The 19,730-nt window shown below is 40.7% G+C and overlaps 1 protein-coding gene across 1 annotated transcript; it reads right to left on the bottom strand.

The window, feature by feature from the left end:
* Nucleotides 1–800: 800 nt before the first annotated feature.
* CA4 (carbonic anhydrase 4) lies at nt 801–17,993 on the bottom strand. Its single transcript, XM_065647189.1, has 8 exons — nt 17,861–17,993; nt 7,159–7,212; nt 6,635–6,805; nt 3,981–4,138; nt 3,655–3,747; nt 3,327–3,390; nt 3,053–3,216; nt 801–1,976 (listed from the first exon to the last, which is right to left on the bottom strand). The coding sequence occupies exons 1-8, from the start codon at nt 17,916–17,918 to the stop codon at nt 1,788–1,790; spliced, it is 951 nt and encodes a 316-aa protein (XP_065503261.1). The 5' UTR covers nt 17,919–17,993; the 3' UTR covers nt 801–1,787.
* Between the last annotated feature and the right edge of the window lie 1,737 nt (nt 17,994–19,730).

The following is a 19,730-nucleotide window of genomic DNA, read 5'->3' as shown; positions in this document are numbered from 1 at the left end:
TCCAGACACAGATCATCCCAGGTGACCCAAGCGAAGCAGAATCTCCAGAGCCTGCTGACACCAGAGACGTCCCAATGTGCTGCCAATCCCTCCCCCCCAGCAAATGCGAACCCAACCCTGAACGTTGTGAAGAAAGTGAGGAAAAAATGTCACATTCCTTTTCTGAATGAGTGTTGTGCGGATTCGCCTTCAGCAAGGACGAAAGAAACAAAAACTCAAGGCAATGGAACTATAGGTCTCTGATCAACTTTAATATTTATGTCCATTCCTCAAAAGTTTTCCAGTTAGCTAAAAATACAGTTAAAGTCTTAATCATTCCTCTAAACTTCAAAAGGTGAATTTCCTTTCCCGTGTGGTTTTCTGAAGCTTATATAATTGATTGTTAAATACGAAAATAAATTTTCACCCTGCTTTTTTTCCATTGGTGAGCTGTGGTTAGTCTCACTGACATGATTTTCCTGAAAGTGGCCATATAGCTGTAGCATAAAGGCACCTCTGCGAACATTGCCCTAGAGAAAAAAACACAAGTCTGCTAATACGAAATCCTATTTTGATGTGGCCAAAATCGAAAATTCTAAAAGTAGCTGTAACATGTTACATGGCAATAGCCAAAGAAAACTGTTATGCCTGTGTTCTGAGAGACAACTGGAATAATATAAGGAAATTCCATTTCCCAATATACTGAGCTTTCCTGTGAGTAAATAGGGTAAGATCTGAAGAATTTGAAGTTCAAATCACAATCTTCTTGGAAAAACTGTGAATCTTAGCCGTATGTGGATATTGCAGGTATGTTATGATTAAAAAAAAAAAAAAAAAAAGGAAACATTCAAACTGACATTTAAAAACTTCTGAAATGTGATACTGGAAAGAGCCATTTCTTAAGCTGTCCCATTTTATTAGGCAAATGAAAACTGTAAAGGATCATCAAAGTCTCATGCTTCAAACGCAGCCCTCCACAGAGAGGGAATTTCCACAGATGTGCAACAGGTACATGTGGTTGAGTTTCCCTTCTTCTTTCTAGCACATCATATCCCTGGGCATCCCAGAGCAGGATTCCATACTAGGATGAATAAATAGGCGTAACAGAGAAAAGTGAAGTCCACAATCAGTAGATTAGATGAAAGGAATCCAGCATCCTTACCTAAAAATTACCTGTAGATATTCTGTAGCAAGAAGGGGAGAAAATAGCATTAGTACAGATGAAATTCGTCACACATCCTTCACTCGCTAGGACCACCCAGGCATTTCTCAATTGCGTGTGAGCATTTTCTCTTTCCTCTGTCTCGTACCTTCGTGTAGGACAACGCAGGGATGATAAGAATTACTCCACGTGTTACTGTCTTTCTGATTTACAGTGTTGAACGTAAACATACTGCAAACAAAACTCTTCATAGGCACTTAAGAGCAAATTCCTCTTCAAGGTCCTCTGTATAGCTTGTAGAGTGTCCTTCCAGTGCTGTGTTAAAACTACAGGCTTGCAGATAAACCATCCTAATGTTTTCTTTAAGTGTGTGTGTGTGGGGGGGGTGTTTTAATTTGAATCTTCATAGCTTTATCTTACTGTTCTTTTGAATTCTTGTGATTGAGTGCAATGGTTTTCAATTTTCATAGGAGCGACAAGAGAAGTCCTTGGTTAGTGTCTGGCAGAGGGCAAGGTGGAATCCTGTACTGAGATATGATTCATGAGCTGGCAGTTAGAGAGACTACTTGGTACAAAGAACCAGCAACAGCAACAACAATAAAAAACCCTTCAAAAAGGCCAGAACCTTGAATGAGGTGAGAAGTGTTCATTGGCAAAGAGAACTCAGGATGTACGTGAGCATCAGGAGCAACAGTAAAAGCTTAGCAGTAGGCAGGAGGATGCTGGCACTGGACCAGTACACCTTTCGTTCATTCAGAAACTGAGCAGGACGGAAATTTTCAGCCATGTACGTTGAGTTCTTCCCACCAAAGTGGACTGTTGAAAACTGAGTTATCTGCAGACATCGAAATAGAAAACAGTTCGTTAAGTCCTTTTTCCATGGAACACTGGAAATTGTGATATAAATCTGCAGTGCCTTACTCAGTGGCATTGTTTTGAACTGTATGGATGCATTAAACCTCGCAGGAAACAGTGTGATGGAGGCTGCTGCCAGAGGTCACCGGCAGATGACTTCTGTTAGCTTTGCGCATCACGAGGACTTCCTTTCTGCATGAGCCAAATGCTTTGTCCAGCTCGAGGGCCTGGTTACACCAGTCCTCTTGACGCACACAGTCCTGTCCTTGTCCATCACGTCACAGTGACACAAAGTGCGGGGACTAGGATTTCTTTCCTCGCTTCAAGTTTCTGATTGCTTCAGCAAGAAGCCGGCCCGGAGCAGCAGCGGCTCGCTCTGGCGCGCTGCGCTGTGCTGCCGTGCGTGTGGCCGAGCATTGCGCTTCTGCCTGGAGCGATCGTGAGCAGACCACAGCTCAGGAACTGAAATACAGACACTGGCGCTTGGCCAGGCTGTGCTGGCTGGTGGTAGTGCCGAGAGTCCGCTCCAGGACAGCGGAGTTTTTTTAATCATGCACTCTGCCAAATGAACAATCTGCATTTTAGGGGCAGTCGTGATTAACCTCATGTTCCTCTCTGTAGGACAAAAATGGGTTGCTTAAAGCTGATATTGATAGACTTAGAGTTTGGATTTTGAAGTATTCTGTTCTGCTGTCCTAATACTTATGACAGCAGGAGAAATGCAGTGAAATTTGTGGGTGAGCAGGTGACTGCCGTGGAAGCGCTGCTGACGCATCGCTGGCCTAGGTGTTCACCTGCGGAGGGGTTTTGGCTTTCTTTTCACATCGTCATTTCCCCTTCCTTCCCCTTTCCTGCCATTTTTTGATAGACAATTTAATAGTGCCAAAAAACTGGCACTAGGGACTATGTTTAGGCTAAAGCCAAGCAAGTGGGTGTGCGATAGGAACAAAGCAGTGGAGCAACTAATAAGTTGGTTTAAATTGAGGGATTGAGCAGGCAGCAGAAGGGCAAAATAACCATAAGCAGACCTGCGCACGCTTCCCCTCTGCGACTCACCTGAGAAAGACTGAGTTCAATTGGCTTCTCAAAGATTGTCCAGATGACACCCTCATAGCAGTCGGGAGTGGTGAGGGAGCCCTCGTACCGATAGTACCTTCCAAGGTCTTCCTCAGGTGGGATTAGAGAACTCAGTGGCAGAGGATCCATCTGTGCTGTTTGCCCTGGACAAACCACGGGAAATATTGCTTGGAAGAGGCAGGGCTGCAGAAGTTGTTCATAACAGTGCCCAAAATAAATATATGTTGCGTTTTGACCAACACGAGTGTCTTACCTTTGTATTTAATATTCTCTAATTCACTTATTAGAGTTGCATAGTTTCTATTTTCTTCTTCAGCCTGAAATGGAAACATTTTTACTCCAAATCATACATTTCTCAACAATTGATTGCTTTAAATTAATTGTGAATAAAATAGAAAAGGACCACAAGGGTAAAAGATAACAGCAAGCACAATATAAAAAGGGTAAAGGAACTAAGTGCTGGCGCTGAATGCCTGAGAGGACAGGGAGGCTCAGGTCTCGGACTGCTCTAACATCAACACAACCGCTCTGCTGAAGTGCTGGGAGATTTGAGATGGGCAATTAAAAATTTGGCTACTTACCTTGACGAAGAATGCTAACACAGCCACTCCATCTGCATATTTCTTTGCTTCTGCTATATCCGAAGCATCTTCTCTTATGTGGACAATATGAAGCTGTAACACAATAGTCAAGGACAATTATTTGTTCATTTTGCTCTATGGTTTGTTGCTGTAAGTGCAGCCCGGCTGCGCTGCAGTGGGGCCAGAGCTGCTTTGTTTTGTCCTCAGTTCTTTATTCCCTCTGTTGGGGTTTCATAGGAGAACTAGCCAATAGTTTGTGTGCAACAGTATCTTAAAAAGCCAGAGTTCTCGATTAAAAGCCATAATCCACAAACAGTCTCACCTACCTCCATGGCTTGTTTTTCTCCATCTATGCTGTGCTCTGACCCGGGATAGTATTGCTGCTCGACCTGGACTCCCCAGTGCAAATGAAATTCTACCGCCTTGTATTTTCTTGTCAGACCTTCGCCTCCAATTTTAGGGGATGTATTTAATGTTACTTTAACTGGGGAAAACAAATAGGTTGTTAACAAACAAACAAACAGATCATACATTAATAGTATGAGAGCAGAGAGAGGCATGTTCTTGAGATTAAAATTTATTCTGGAGTTCTGGCTTGATTTTTCATACTGGGCAGTACAGAAATTCAACTTTGCAGAAGCTGAACTCTCGCAAAATGCTAGCTGAGCCTGATCTGAGATGAAAGGGAGAAATCTCATAGCCCACTTCCCAGCCCATGCAACAGCATTTGGGCATCTCTCAGTGGCACAGCCCTTGGAGCTTCTGCTCCCATTTCTACCTCGGATTTGCTCTGTGATCTTCAGTGTCTCGCGTAGAGCTGAGCTGAGCTACGCATTACTTCAGCTGAATAAATAACAAAAAGTAAAATCAATTTGATGATACTTGTTTCCCTTTGTAAAATGGAGGAAAAGGACAGAGTGCTACCTTGGATTGTTCTGGGGTAAGGGTTTTATAGATTTATGGCATCCATTGATGTGTCATTTGGAGCATCACGGGCTAATTGCGTTTTGAAGAAAACAGGGAAATAGACGGTATTTTCCTGAGTGCACTGAGGGGATTGGTGGGGATTTGTTCACGGCCATTAAAACCCCATGACTCAAAGCTACTTATACCTTCTAGAAAATACTATATTCCTTCATTTTTTGTCTAGGAGAACAACTTCTAGAAAAGTTTTCATAAAAGTAAACTCGGTCACTGTTTATTTGGGCTTAAGCATTCTTTTCGGCTCCTATTTTCTGCACTGTAATGTTTGTTTTAGGCCGGGTTTAAAGGTATTCTGTTTTAATTTAGAGTAGTGTTGCAACTTAAGCCTAAGCATCTAAGTCATCATGTCTATTTAATGTGATGTTTGATCTGTTGTTAACAGCAAAGCAGAATTTTCTTAGGAGATATATTTCTACATGTACATCACCATCCCTTCCTGTGTTTGAGACATTTGGGATATATTTTAAAAATTTACTTATTAAGACTTCTACATTAAGCACAGTACTTTTCTCCACAGGAAAGGTTGTTTTGACCTAGATTGAAGCCCCAGAGATTTCATTTCTGTTCTGAATTCCAAATGAACTGGAAGTTCGCTTGAGTCATTTATTCACTTTGCTTTCTTATCTGTAAATGGATAAGTAACATATCTTTGTTGGCTTCGTTTATTTAGATTGTAGGACCTTCGAGACACTGACCTTTACTATCTGCACATCGAACATAATGATAGTCTAATTGCACGCAGAGCTTCTAATTGCAGCTGTGATTTAAGCAATAACAGTTTCAGTGTACTGTACTCACTGTAGCACAGAAACTAGTTGTCCTTGGAAGCAAGAAGAAGCAATTTAAAAATCCCAGACTGAAAACTTAATCCTTTTGGATAGCTAGGAAAGATGAGAGTTCTGACCGATCTGTATGAATATTAATTTTTGTGTAAAGATATTTCTATGCACAGCAACTGTAATACGGAGACTCTGGAATGTCATTCTGTAACGGGGAAGTCATTAACCCATAGACTAGTGAAAATTCAAAACGTGTCTTTTTCTTATGGTCTGTCAAAATACCGATGTTTTAAACTAGAATCTCTGGCTGTGAAAATCTACCCAGCTGTCTACCTTTCCTTTTTACGTTAGGAAAATATTTGCCACTTGCAACTTTCCATTTTAGGGCTTTGGTAGTTAAAACAATCCATCTAAAAATTTTAACACCTATATATTTAAAAAAAAAAAAAAAACAACAGAATTATTTTAAAAGTTAAAGTAATTTAGCAAAATATTGTTGAAGCATCATCATCGCTACCGCTTTTAGTGAAGCAAAGCAGAGGAAGTGAAACAGTGCTGAATTAGTGCTCACTGCTTCATTCACTGTTTACCCATCTGCTGTTCACTGATTCACTGTTTATTGAATCAGTAAGTAGGTGATCAACAAGCTCACATTCGATTACTTCTGCGTGCAGAGAAAACAGGTTGAAATTAGAGATTTCAGCTCATTATTTAAAGAATTAGTAAGAAACACACCCAGCAAGCCACTTGTGGAATGACTTTCCCAGATTACGTTCTCTTCAGGAGAATTATTCTTCGTGCAGAAGCAAGAGCAAGAAAAGGCAAGCCCAGAAATAAAGGGTGTAGGAGCATTCAGCAGAAGTTATTTACCTCTGCCAAAAGTGGTGTCTTCACCCTCTGTGTTCACCTGCCTCCTAGTCCTAGTGGTTCCCTGCACATCTCAAGTTCTCTTTCTGCATATGCACAGAACCAATCTCTGCTGAGACACTCAAGGACCATGTCCAGGACCCAAAACCTAGATAATTCCCACAAAGTTCCCAGGAGACCCTGGTTCAGGCAGTTTCGCTTCAGAAATACAGGGCTGCTATCTTGCTTGCTTTGAAGTAGCAGTAGTGATATCTAACACCTTGCCTAGGACATGGAAGAAGCAAACGGATGGTTCCAAGTGAAGGCGCAAGTTAATCTCGTAATAACAGTAAGAATTTGACAGTACTTGCCTGTATGTCCATTATTTTCTATGTCCCACATGGAAGATCCCTTCACATCATATCCCTCAAAGTTCAGTGGCTCAAGGCTCTTGTCCAGAATGACATTTTTGGTGACAATATTGATAGGCGACTGTTTTTTCCCTTGGCAGGTGGCATCTATTTTATACCATTCTCGAGGCTCTATTTAAGAATGAAGAAAATAATTTCTTTCTTTAGACTGCAAATCCTTGATAAATCTGAACTACCAAACAGTCAATAGATTCTTGCTTGGGAAACTGGAGACATCTTTGAAGAAAAGGTCTTTGGATGTTAGAATCTAATACAGGAACTTTCTTAGCATATAATTTTTTGTAGTTTATAAATATTACAATTTGTCAAGGATATTCTGTTAAGCTTAATAGGAAAATAGGCACATGTAAATGGCTGTAAAATAGAAAGTGAACTACCGCCGAGGTTGGCTGAGCTACAGAAACTATAAAAACTTGGAAAATATAACCAAAAAATACCAAAAGAAAGTGGTGGTGGTGCAGTACCTTGGCAGTGGGGCTCTTCATACTTCTGTGACTGATAGCACCAATGGCTTTCAACTAAAAGAAGATCAGATATTAAACATTAGATGAATGAAAAGCTGTACAAATTGTCTCCCAAAAAGCAGACGTGAAATGGATTCGCAACTTGTGATCCTCAGAGAGTGATAACTGGGCATACGGTTTCGACAACTTCTTGGGTTTGTCTGCCTGCTGTTATTAGAGTAAGATATTTCATTTCTTAAATATATTAACAACAGACATGGATAAGAGGTGAGTGCTTCTGCTGTGTGGAGCACATCATCCAGTGAGTCTAGCTGGCTTCAATATCAAATCACTCAGAAGAAAACATAAAAATCCTGCACTAGGCAGCTCTGCCTCTCTAGATCCCCTCCTGGTCCTGAATGAATCAGTTTATACCTGTTACTATTCCTTCCAAAAACTGCATTAGCATGAAATAGTAGAACTCTGGATGGGTTACAGTTCTGAATAATTTGGTTTTGAAACTTTGGCTTCAGCAATTTCTTGAGGCAAAAGTTCCACATCTGAATATATGTAGTGTTAAAATAAATTTCCTTTTATCAGTTCTATACTTTTGTATTCTTGTAAATTCACTTATGCAAGATGACTTATCTCAGTCCATTTTGGGAACTATTTTAAAGATTACTTGATGCAATAAGGAATTTAAAGAAATGGAGTATCTCATTTCCCGAAAGACACGAAGAATCTTTTTTCTAACTCAAGTCCCACACAGATGGTTGCAAAATTTTTCAGTAGAACATCTGCATCTTACTTTTTTCATTGTCAGAAGAAATGCAAAATTCAGAGGAAGAGAGCTGGTTTAACTTCACTATGTGTTGATGTAGTCAGGAAAGCAAGCACTGCTCTGGCTATCACAGCATGCTTCAGTGGCTGTTTATGGCAGTTATAAAGTCTAAATTGACTTGCACAGGAATAGCTCTGTTTGCCTATTTAATCAATAACAATTCAAAACCTCTTACAAGCTTGAGTAATACTACAATGGTGTTTTTGTCTATGATTAGTAAATTATAGGCTTTTAACAAATAGCTAATCAGTTTTCAGTCATTATTATAGAGCGGTCCTGTCATTAGATTGCTAATTACCATCATTTGTGATATTTTGTGAGACATCTGCTGGAAGGCTTATAACTGCTTTTAACACCTTTACCTTCAGATCCATAGCATAGCAATTCTATTCATATATTAAGTATTTAGAATAAATAGAATCTTGATATAAAATGTGGATAGCTATAACAACAGAGAGAGGCTTGGATGAGCTTGTGGCGATTAATAAAATCTTGAAAAAACTAAATTTATGCTGAAAACTATAAATAATATTGACTCGCTTTCTGGTTTAGCAAATGTTTAGTAATATTGATAAGAAAAGTCAACAACATTGCTACATTTGTATGGTAAGAACTGTAGTGATTTCTACGTTGTTGTTCCACTAATACTTTGTAACTATTAAAAAAGTGGTTCAACAAAGTTTTATTTCGACACACTTCTAAACATTTACAAACCTTAGCTTTAGGATTTGTCATTTCTAAAACTGGTTGTTGCATTTTTTCAGACCTTTGCACACAAGACGATGGCCAGACCTCCAGGAGCACCGAGCAATTTCTTGTCTCCACGGGGAAACTGCAGAACCACAATTTCCAAGCACAGAACGCCACCAAGTGCCTTAATCAATATTTTAATCAATAAATGCCTTGCAAATACCAGGTAAGCGAGTCTTCGCAATGTTATGTTTCATATGTGTTGGTGTTTGAATGGATGAATGGCTGCAGAGGTATTTTTGGCAAGTGCTCTAGCTCAGTGGTCAGGATCTGCTTTAACAGCGGCTGCACCAGCACCCTGTGACTGGGGGTGGCCCCTTTCTTTAGAAGTCATATGTGCATGAGCCTCCAGAACAAAAAGTGCTGCACTGCAGGAATAGCCTGGACACAAATGTTTAAAGGTGGCAGCATCTCTGCAGCATGAGAGGACAGTTACCTGCAAAGATTTCATCTCAAACTCTTTGGGATGTGAGTTAAAGCAGAGAGGAACGTTGTCAGGTGAGAAATCAAGGTCAGTGGAGATATTCTGGTCTGTTTACTGTAGACTCTTGGAACAAGGTCTACTGTTCCGGGTTTGTATAGTGACTTGCACAATGGGAGCATGATCGTGACTTAGACCTCAAGGCATTACTGTAATGCAAATCAAATTTTACGGTCAATATGATTCACAATTAGTAGTAAGTGCACCAAGTTCATTGTTCATCGGGTTGCAAGGCCGTGGAGCTTTCAGAGCGTGACCATAGAACCATGACAGTCAGGGACAACCACAGGAAACACTGAGGGAAGAGAAATATCACCAAATCGTATTGTCAGTGGTCCTGATCCAGTGTCTCTGTACCAGAGGAGTGAAATGGAAGTGGGTTATGGAGCCTTTCATTGCTAAATCTGGGTCCAACCCTTCTCAAACAAAGCAACCACTGACGTTTTTCCAGCTGATAGGCGTTTGGGAGGTTCTCTCAGATAAGCTTGTAGGTTTCAATCACATCTTAGTACATCAATACATGAGCACACTAAAAATCTTTCAGCCTGCACATCAAGATTATAGGCAGAAAAAGTTTTTTGAAAATTAAAAAAAAAAAAAATCCAGCCCTCAGGTGGCTACTGCTGCCTTTCATCCAGCACTCGTGAGTATTGTTCCCTTCTTCTGTCGAATGCGACGTACACCAGACAATTAGTGCCTAATTTTTGCAGGCTTTCTGCAAAATCTCTAATGTCTTAAAACTAACGAAGAATTAGTATTTGTCTATCAAGTACTTATTACAGTTGCGGTTTAGAAAGCTGGATGGTATCAGTGAAGTAGAACAGGGTATAAATTCAGCAATTCATAAGAAAAGGGTCCTTAAACCTGTTAAACCTTAAACAATGAGCTAATTAAACATCGCAAATGCCTGAGCAAACAATGAATTATTGTTTCTTGTGAATTAGATTTTTTGCGTGGTTGATGGTAATATAACATTAAAGAACAGAATCTTCTGTGTAGGTGCTCCTCAGGAGGAAGCAAACTGCCATACCCTGTGTCACTTGCAAGGAAAATTTACATTCGGATTTTATTTGAGCCAGGTATGATTCCTCCCTACGTATAGGGAGCTTGCATTTATAATGGTCCTTTTTTCCCCCTGGGCTTTATGGCTCTATTTCTGAAGCAAGAAGGAAAGACACTTGTCACATCCAGTCAGTTGTCTGTGGTCTTAGGTATGATTGTGCCCTAAGGTATGTTGTCTAGTCTAGTTTTAATTGTCTGAGTGTCTCCTGCTGCTTCCCTTAGGAGTCTTTTCCACAGTCTATTTGCCTTCACTGTCAGGAAACGTTTCCTGTTTAATAGCTTATATTTTCCACTTGCTTATCTGTGTCCCATCGCTCCTAGAAATATCACAGAACCACCCTAAACATTTCTTTTCCCTCCCTGGTGTCTACGGCATTCAAATAGTTCCTTCTTTATCTGTAATTCCTGTTCCTGCTTCATCTATCCTTTGTCCCATCTCTTGACAATGTGCCCTTCACCTTTCCACTGTTTCCACCTCAAAGATTTTCATCTCTCTTTCTCTGAAGCCCCTTTCTTGCGGGGACCCAGTACATGTCAGATCCCATCCTGCAGTCCTCTCAACTGACTGCTCTTTCGATCAAACCTCGGCTCCTCCGCTCTCTTTTCTGTTGTTTATTGCGCAGGAAAACACAGCAGAAAGTCGTGGGGTTTTGTGTTTGGGGGGGTTTCTGTTTATTTTTGCTGAAACCATTGCTGTGATATGAGCTGCTCTGGAGGGTTTCATGGCTTACTCCCACATCGTGCTGGTACACATGAGTTAAACCATGAGCATTCACACTTCACTCAGGATTGTATTAGATACCGGCCAGGATTTCCAAAAACTCCTTGCCCAACTGACATTAAATAGAGACATTCCTGTTGTTATGACCATTGGAAGTAATATAATTCTGTACACATATACATTCAGGATACATATACACCCAGACTTACAATTACTATATTATCAATCATATCTAGCTCTTACGTTGTATTATAGATTCTTGATTTACATGGCAATGCACCCTATCATAGGTGTCACCTTGACTTTACTGGTTATAATTCAGAGTGTGGCTGAACTGGGCCGGAGGCCTCCTCTTCCTTCACAGAGTTCAAGACAGTGAAGTTTAGGGAGTCTCTCTTGGCAAGTGAGCAGTCCTGCTTCTTCCTTGTCAAATTTACAACTGGTTTCCTGACCAAAGCTGTTTCTTGGCACCAGAAGAGCTGGAAAACAATACAATTACATATTGTTTTCATTTTATTGTAAACGTTTTCAATTGTTTTAGCTATCAAACCAAGCACGGAAACTAGATGAAAAATTCCTTCAGTTGAGAACTCCCTCTTCTGTTCACTTACACAGCTGGAGGGAGGACGGGGCTGCCGGCTGGGAGCCAGGGTGTTCGCAGTTTGCCAATGTGCTATTGTATGATCTAGGAAAAGACCCTTAAGCTCTTTGGACTGCGGCCAGATTGCCCGCATTCCATAAAAGTTCCAAAATCTACTTTGTCCTACTTGTTCCCCACTTACTACCCTACTTCGACCTGCTGAGCTGCCCCTGGGAAGCCCACAGCTCCTCTGAGTCAGTGCCGGGAGCCAGGTGCTGTCCAGGCTGGCTCAAAACCACCCTTTTAATTCATCCATCTGCACACAAGAGTCACTAAAACAGGTTTTGTCCTTCTGGATAAAGTGGTTGGAAATCTATTAATTTTATGTGCTGACAGTTCGGTATTTTTAGTAACCATATATAATCTCTTGAAGTGTGAATGACCTTTACACCACTAGTATCGCGAAGTAATGAGACAGTAAGAATATCTTCTGTTGCTTTTTAGTTAAAATCCCTTCTCTTTCACTGACTGACTCCTTTGTTTGTCCCTTTAGATCTCTTGTCACCCTCTTTCAGCCATGTCCTCGCTGACAAGTCTTTGTTTGCTGGGACGCGCAGCTGATGGTGCTCCCTCCGCACCGCTGCTTTTCAGAGAGCCCAGCCTGCCCTGAATGTCAGAGTTCTCATTGCTGCTCTGGTGTCCGCCCGTTTCAAATCCATCTCTACAATTGACTGTGACCGCTGGCTTTGCAGCGGGGCAAAGCCTGGCCTTTTCTATGGAAATGGCAAAAGCTAGTTTTGCATGCAGTATATTTTTAGCTTTGGTTTGTATTGGGCTTGCTCTATTTTCAGCTTGTTTTGTGAAACTTATTATCTTTAGTACAAAAGACAAAGCAACTTAAAAGAAAATGGAATCTAAGCCTGTCTTTCTAATTAATGAGATTGCTGAACACAAACTGAGCTATATACGTAAGTCTATTTATACGTTCTTAAGTATTACACATCCTCAGGAAGTCCTGATCAACTACTTTGACAGGCAAAATCAGTTCCAAATGTTTACTTCTAGATTTGTGTATCTCTAACCATGTAAAAATAAACGTTTGTGATCATTTATCTCTCTCCTATTCACGTTTACCTGAAAATTTTATTTTTTCACGAAGATATACATCGTATGTATATAAATTCCAAGATATCATGGGGGGTTAGCCTTGCAAATCAGCTTTATTGTAGGCGTGAAGCATTACAAGTAACCACATCTGATTTGAGCACAGTGTTTATAATTTGCACATGTATACATAAATCTCACGCTCAATGAGGCCTTTGTCTGTAACACATCTAAACTAAAGGAAAAATCCAAAGAGGTTGAAGGATTCTAGACATGCCCTATAAACACTTGCAAACTACTTCCTTTGTGTCAGAGAGTGAGGAAAATATTTTTAGCTGTGACCTGTGGTACTATTTTAGCCTCTATCACATGTATGTGTCTCATAAATGTGCTGTATCAAAGGAAGCTGGCTTTTAACAGAAAATGAGTATCCAGGGCTAAGGTGATTTGCTTCCGTGGACTATTTTGCTTTGTTTTGTTTACAACAGAGGCAGTGTCAAATAAAATTCAGAAGTCCATTTTTTAGTACTTTAAAACTTTAATTCAAATTTGTGGCTTTACTGTCTTTTTGTAGTGTTTTGTGCTGGGTTTATGATGACTGATGCTATGGCTAGAAATGTGTCTTAAAGACTAATAACAGGCCATTAGATATATTCTGCAACATAACAAAGCATCTCCTGCAACGCCACGAACAGGGAATAAAGCCTGCTTGCATGGAGAAGGACGAGGTGATGCAACGCCTTGCAGTTCTGCATGAGGTCAGCTCAACAGCGACTTAATACAAATTCATGATGATGCAGTGTACTCAGGCTAGTCGGGCTGATCCTTAAGTGGAGCATTAATAATGTAATTGGGTCCACTGTGTACACGGAAAAGTGTCCACTCATTGCATGTCGTCAGCAACAGGCTGCAAACTAGTGAACGATGATTTTTGAACTTGGAGCTGTGATGCCTTTGGATGCATCAGCCTCGTAAAAAACCTGTCTGCTCAAGAACCTCGATGCCTGTCAAGGCATCACGTAGATGGATGCTGCCTCGGGCACAGCATAGATAAAAAAAAGCAGGAGTCATATCATCGGGGATATCGGCCGCTCATCACTACACGCTGTATGCACTCACTGCTCAGCAGTTCACAAGTCACACATGGGGATGGGGGCAGTTGTTGAACTCATGTGGTGGAGGCAGCAGAGGTACCTCATGAAGCTTATGTGCATAATTCTTTGAGAGGAAGTTGGGATCTGCAGATGAATGTAGATTACCGCAAGGTGTGACTGCACTAGTACATGTTCTTGAATAACTTCACACATAGACCAATCTGAAGAGAATCAAGGTGTTCCTGCTCTGAGACAAATTATCCATTTGTGCAACACAGATATTTCTGAATGCCACCCCTGGCAGGCTACAGAAATGTAAGAAATTAAAAACATTTCGAAGTTTATTCCATATGTGACTCTAATATTGTCTAGTAGCTGCCTTTCGGGAGTCTTCCAGTAATGCCCAGTGTTGTTTCTTTGCCTGCTGGGCTTGGCTCCCTGCTCCCCAAAAGGAAACAGGCTGTGACAGCCAAGCCAGGAGCTGCTCTCTGGCTCCACTGTCTCATCTGCTGCTCCGCCGCGAGCGCTTTTCTGCCTTTTGCTGAATTTTAGTGTCAACGAGAGTGAGAATGAAAATATTACAATACCTTACCACTTTGTGCCTTTATCATAACCTGTGCAAAGAAATAAGTGTACTCTGAGATCACAGGATCTGCATCTTCAGATGTCCTGGTCAAGCAGTCTGTGGCCATCCTTCTCTCAGCCCTAAACCCCCTCCAATTGTAATGTGTCAGTGGCTAAACCTCTGTTCACCACAACAGTCCCTCTTATAGAGCTTATTTGTTCAAACTTAACTGTAGGATCCATGTTTAATGGGAAACTTCATTAGTTAAAAAAAAAAAATATTCAGGGTTTCAGAGGTATTAAATACGAACTACTGCTACTGTTACAGCACAGATGGTGGAGCCAGGACATTCTCTGCTGCCTGAAGCCCGCTCGTGCAGCCCGTGTAGCTGTACGGAGAGGGAACAGCACAGCCGTGTCCCTGGTGTCCCTTGCTCTCGGTGCACACTCAGCAGCCTGGCAAACGTGAGCTCTTGTTTTGTCTTGCACGTGGTGGATCTGACAAGGATGGCATCCCCTGACTGGTATGGATGATGGGAGGCAGGCTCAGATAAGGCTTTAATCTGTTTTGGCAGCTGGAATGATTACAATGAGGAAAGAGACGGAAGCCCTAAGCAATGTATTTTGCATAAAGATTGCAAGTTGAGATCAAAAGTCCGTCTGCACTGAGATAGTCAAGGTAACTACTTTGAGATAATGGCAATGATTCCTTGAAGTTATATTTAATCACATGTTGGATTGGGTGGGTGGAGAGAGGGAAATTCAGACAATCCACACCTCCAAAAGCACCTATGACTTACTGCCTAAAGTGGCTATGGCTTATTGCCTTTTCTGTGTGTTTTAGGTCTCATATTGCCATTATTATTCTTTCTTAGACAACTGAAAATGCAACTTTTCATCCCAGAGTGTATCAAAGTGAACCAGCATCCCATCCCAGCATCCCAATTTTGCCAACCCTAAACCGGATTCGAAATACAAATATGTGTGTGTTCTATACCATTAGAAGTAGAAATGGAAGAAGTTAAACTGTTTATTTTTATGCTGCTTATAGAGATAGCAGGTATACTTCGTATTTGAATAACCCTGAGGAAGCATCAGACTGAGAATTAATGCTGACGACATCAGTGCCAGCATGGTTGTGTAAATTTTATGTTTGTGAAAGTTAAAAGTATGTAAGTAGAAATAGAAAAAATCAGAGGAATCTTGTTCTATCACGTATCGATCTTTTGGAGCACTAGAACATGGACTGTGGGAAAATGTCTTATGGCTGAGTCCTGCTCTGTCATAAAGAAAAAGGTTGAAAAATGCTGGTGTTCATTCCCTTCCTCTTAAAGAAAATTATTTTTCAGTAACACATGGAGCTTTCTGTAACCCCACTACAAAGGTCCTGGATGGACAGATATTACTGTCCTCTACAGTTGTTCTCCGGATGGCACCAGACTGAACCTGCCATTAATAAAACCTCTCTCTCCAAAGATTTGGAATATTCCTGTTGGAACACTGCAGACGTTTTGCCTGTCCAATAGCAGCACCAGAGGGTCACTGATCTCTCGAGGGACTCAAGCAAGCCGAGGTGCGTCAGTGCAGACGTTAATGCAATATGAGATCCGTACGAGCTGGTGGGTGAGATGCTGGACAGATTCAAGCTTAGATGGTTTCTCTTCCTGGTGCTGGTTGATCTCTGAGCAGGTGGCTGCAGCGATGTGCCTCAGTTTCCCTTTTGTAGAATGGGGATAATGAAGCTTGTTTCTTTATAAAGCCCTGTAAGGACTACTAGTAATAATTTTAAAATATATGTGCTATGATATTAAGACAGGTCGAGGCTGAAAGGAATTTGAAAGATTAGCAATCAGGTATATTTGCTATTTAAGTGTGATGAATTACGAGGCTGCCCAGATTAGAAAAACAGCCCTGGTGGCGGTATGTTAAATGAGCCGATAAGTGGATATCACTCAAGCTAGTTCTGAAAAGTGGTAAAATATAAATTAAATGCTTATTTAAAGATATATATACCTTCCAAATACGACAAAAAATAATTTAGGCTGATTCTCAAAAGTTGAGTTTTCTTGAAATGTTCAGTCTTTAACATACCACAATGTATCCTGTGAAGCTTCTACCTCAGGAAAAAGTCTGGAAAAGAAGTTGGGGGCTTTCTTGTGCATTAATGACGGCATAGTTTGCCTCTGCACTGAGGGGAGGAAGTGGAAATAATCATGGTTGGGAAAAAAGCAATAAAAAATATGATGTGCATTGCCTTGCTTATTTCCATCTGCTAAAGCACTAATTACTAATGCTAATCTAATAAAGCCCATAAGGGTTTTCTAAATAGTCTTTCAAGACCCTATAATAAATCCCTTAATAGAGCAGTACATTTAGCAAAGTGTTAATCAGCTGGTAATCAATATCAAGCAAACATTAGTTGTAAACTTTGGAAGAGCAAAGGTTCTTTGTGTTTCTGTTGACCTGTAGCAGGTGTGGGAAGCTTTCCAGAGAAAGAATGCCCACAAAGTACAGACTAAACAAGAGAGAAGGTATTTGAACTGTCAGGGAAGAATCTAGAAAAGGCAAGCTACTGAGTCATGGATAAGGAGAATTAATTAATAACAGAGAAATAAAATGTGGGAACCCCTCCATGTCCCCAGCACTCAGGCTGTGCTCCTTACGGCCCCTCCAGAGCTCCTCAGACCTGTGTCACTGTGAGTCTGGCAACCGAATCCTGATCTGCTCTAAACTCTGTCCCTTTAACAGGCTCTTGCTGCAGTGCTTCCCTCTGATACCTCTGATAATATTGTATCTCTCTTTTTTTCCTTAATGCAGTCTAGTCTATTTTAGTGCAAACAATAGACTCTTCATCACTATTAAGAACTGCGGTGTTTATCTTTAATTTTGAGGCGATGTGCTGACATTTACATTGGAAAGGTGATTTATTCAATGTTATAGCATTGCTGATCTAATAGAAGCAAAAAATACCTTATGCATTTTTCAATATTAATTATAGATTGCTATTGAATCTAGTCATTGTAAGTGCATAGTGTACTTATGTACATAGTGCACAGAGTGCAAAAATAGATGGATCTGCTGAGCTAATGCAGCAAAAGACATATTGTTCTTTCTCAGCAGGGAACCACAGGAATTTAATCATATCATAAACAGCAAAGCAAAATGAGAAGAAAACTAAAACAAGCTATTTGAAGTTTTAAGAAGTTTACAGGTAAATAAATATACATTTTGATTTTTAAAAAGGTATGTGTGCAGTTAACTATAGAGATCAAGTCAAACCTCATTGATTTTTCTTGGAGGAGGAAGGCAACTAGAATCTCTAAAGGTGGAAAAAACCCCACTCATCCATTCATGAGAAAAGTCATATTTTAGCACAAATAATAAAATGCAGCGAAATAAATAAAACATTCTTCATTTGTCATATAGAAGAATTAGAGTCTGTACTGTATGCACTGGTACTCAGAAACAGATCACAAATAAGAGTAACCTTGGTACATGGGGTTAGAAAGAGCAGGCAAGGACTTACCTAGTGCCTCTGTCTTGAGAATGTGCAGAGCGAACAGAACAAGGAACAGCAATTCCATTCTCTATTTTAAATAGGCTCAGTGTTGAAACCAGAATTGATTAGACTTCTTAGGATGTGATCATATTTCTGCTCTCAGTTTTATACTGGAGTAAGAAGTCCTGGACAGACCTGAAAGCCATAGCCAGGAAGGTGAACTCCTCCCCTTTGTAATTTCTCCAGATTTACCCTACTCCTGATTTGCCTAAGTTTATTCATTTCTCCAAAACGAATAGCAAAAGGAATAAGGCTTTCTAGCACTAAGCAAGTAGTGAATAACCAGTGCCTTGCAACCTATGCACATTTAGTAACCTAGTGCTAAAATGCTACATTTTTATTTACTGGTAGCTTTTTTCTTTTTCCTGACAGCCCACATGACATTCAATTAATGCGAGTGTTAAGGTTAGTGGTTTGCTTCAAAAAACCTCAATGAAACAAGCAAAAGTCCAGCTCAGTCACCCCCACAACCCTCCAAACAGCTGCTCAGGACTGGAGTAGATTCGTGAGGCTGGAAAACGGGACTTCTGTGGGCAGTAACAGGAAATGTTTATTAGGTGGCATATCAACACCTTACTTATATATGCTTTTGCACTTTGTGAATTAACTCAGAGCACACCTGTTGTTTGTTTGGGGGGATGGTTTGGTCCTTTCTCTTTTTTTAATAATACTTTCTTTTTTTTTTTAACTTCCCTGATTCTGGTACTATAGTACAATATATACAGATTTTTTTTTCCGTCCCCTTTGCTTTCCTATCTGAATGCTTTAACTGCATGTGTCTGATTCAGCGGCAATTCAGGCTTTATGTTCAACAAACAAAGGTGTGTACAGAAAAGTGGCACTACTACTTTTTGCTCTATTATAGACAAATTTTCATCTTTTCATTTGAGGTTGGATTTTGATACGGCTGAGGAAAACAAAACGAGGAGGGGGTGCAACTTCTTCCTCCCCTTCCCCAAGTCCTCCCTGTCCATGGGGACGCCGCCCACACGTGGGGCTGGCTGCAAGAAGAGCGGGATGCTTGACCCAGGGCTCCTCGTGAAAGGGTGGCCAGAGCCAAGTGGTGTCGTGCTGGCTGCGCTGAGCCAGCCCAGTCAGCAGCAAGGCCTGACCTGATAAAAAAGGAACCAAGAAAGTGCTTCTTGCCTTTACCAGGTGAAGAGTGTGGCCATTCTGCTCTTGTAGTAGGGTCGCACAGGATCAGGACCTGTAGTAACAACGGGAAATCTGACAGCTGACTTATGAGGAGGACTTTTATTCATAAAAAGGATGGCTATAAATAACATCCCAACAATGAAGGTTTGCTAGGTAGTGTTTTTCCATCCTGGATTAGGTAGATTAAAGCATGAACAGACGATGATTTGCCTAGCACATGGTGCTAAGATAAACAGTTACTGCAGTGACAAGAACAATAAGGGAATTTGTTGCATTTTTGCACTTCCTAGTCTGGCAGTCTCAGTGGAGCAATCTAAGCAAGGTGCATGCAGAGCACGTAGAGAGAAACGGGGCCGTGAACGTGGGGGTGTCGGGTGGTGTCAGCCTTCAAGGGCATCTACAAGATATTTTACTCTTGGGCTTTTTTCTCTTTTTCTTTTCTGGGAATGGTCTGCAGTGGGGAAGCTGAACCAAAGCTGAATTTTTTTTATTCTATTTGTGCTCTATATTTCTCTTTATCTCTCTGAAAGCTAAGAGCCTGCAAGAAACTCTCTGTTTAGGACTAAAAAAGTCTGAGGGTTAGAAATTTTGATCTTGAAATTCAGGATTCACTCTTTTTTTTTTTTTTTCTTTTTCCTTTTGTCAACCTAAATACATATGAGGATGTTGGTTGGAGAAGCTG

The sequence above is a fragment of the Caloenas nicobarica genome, chromosome 17 (genome assembly GCF_036013445.1).
Source record: "Caloenas nicobarica isolate bCalNic1 chromosome 17, bCalNic1.hap1, whole genome shotgun sequence".
NCBI classification, from domain to species: Eukaryota; Metazoa; Chordata; class Aves; order Columbiformes; family Columbidae; genus Caloenas; species Caloenas nicobarica.
Note: the sequence above shows the minus strand (reverse complement) of the source record. Positions and strands in the feature narration are given on the sequence as shown.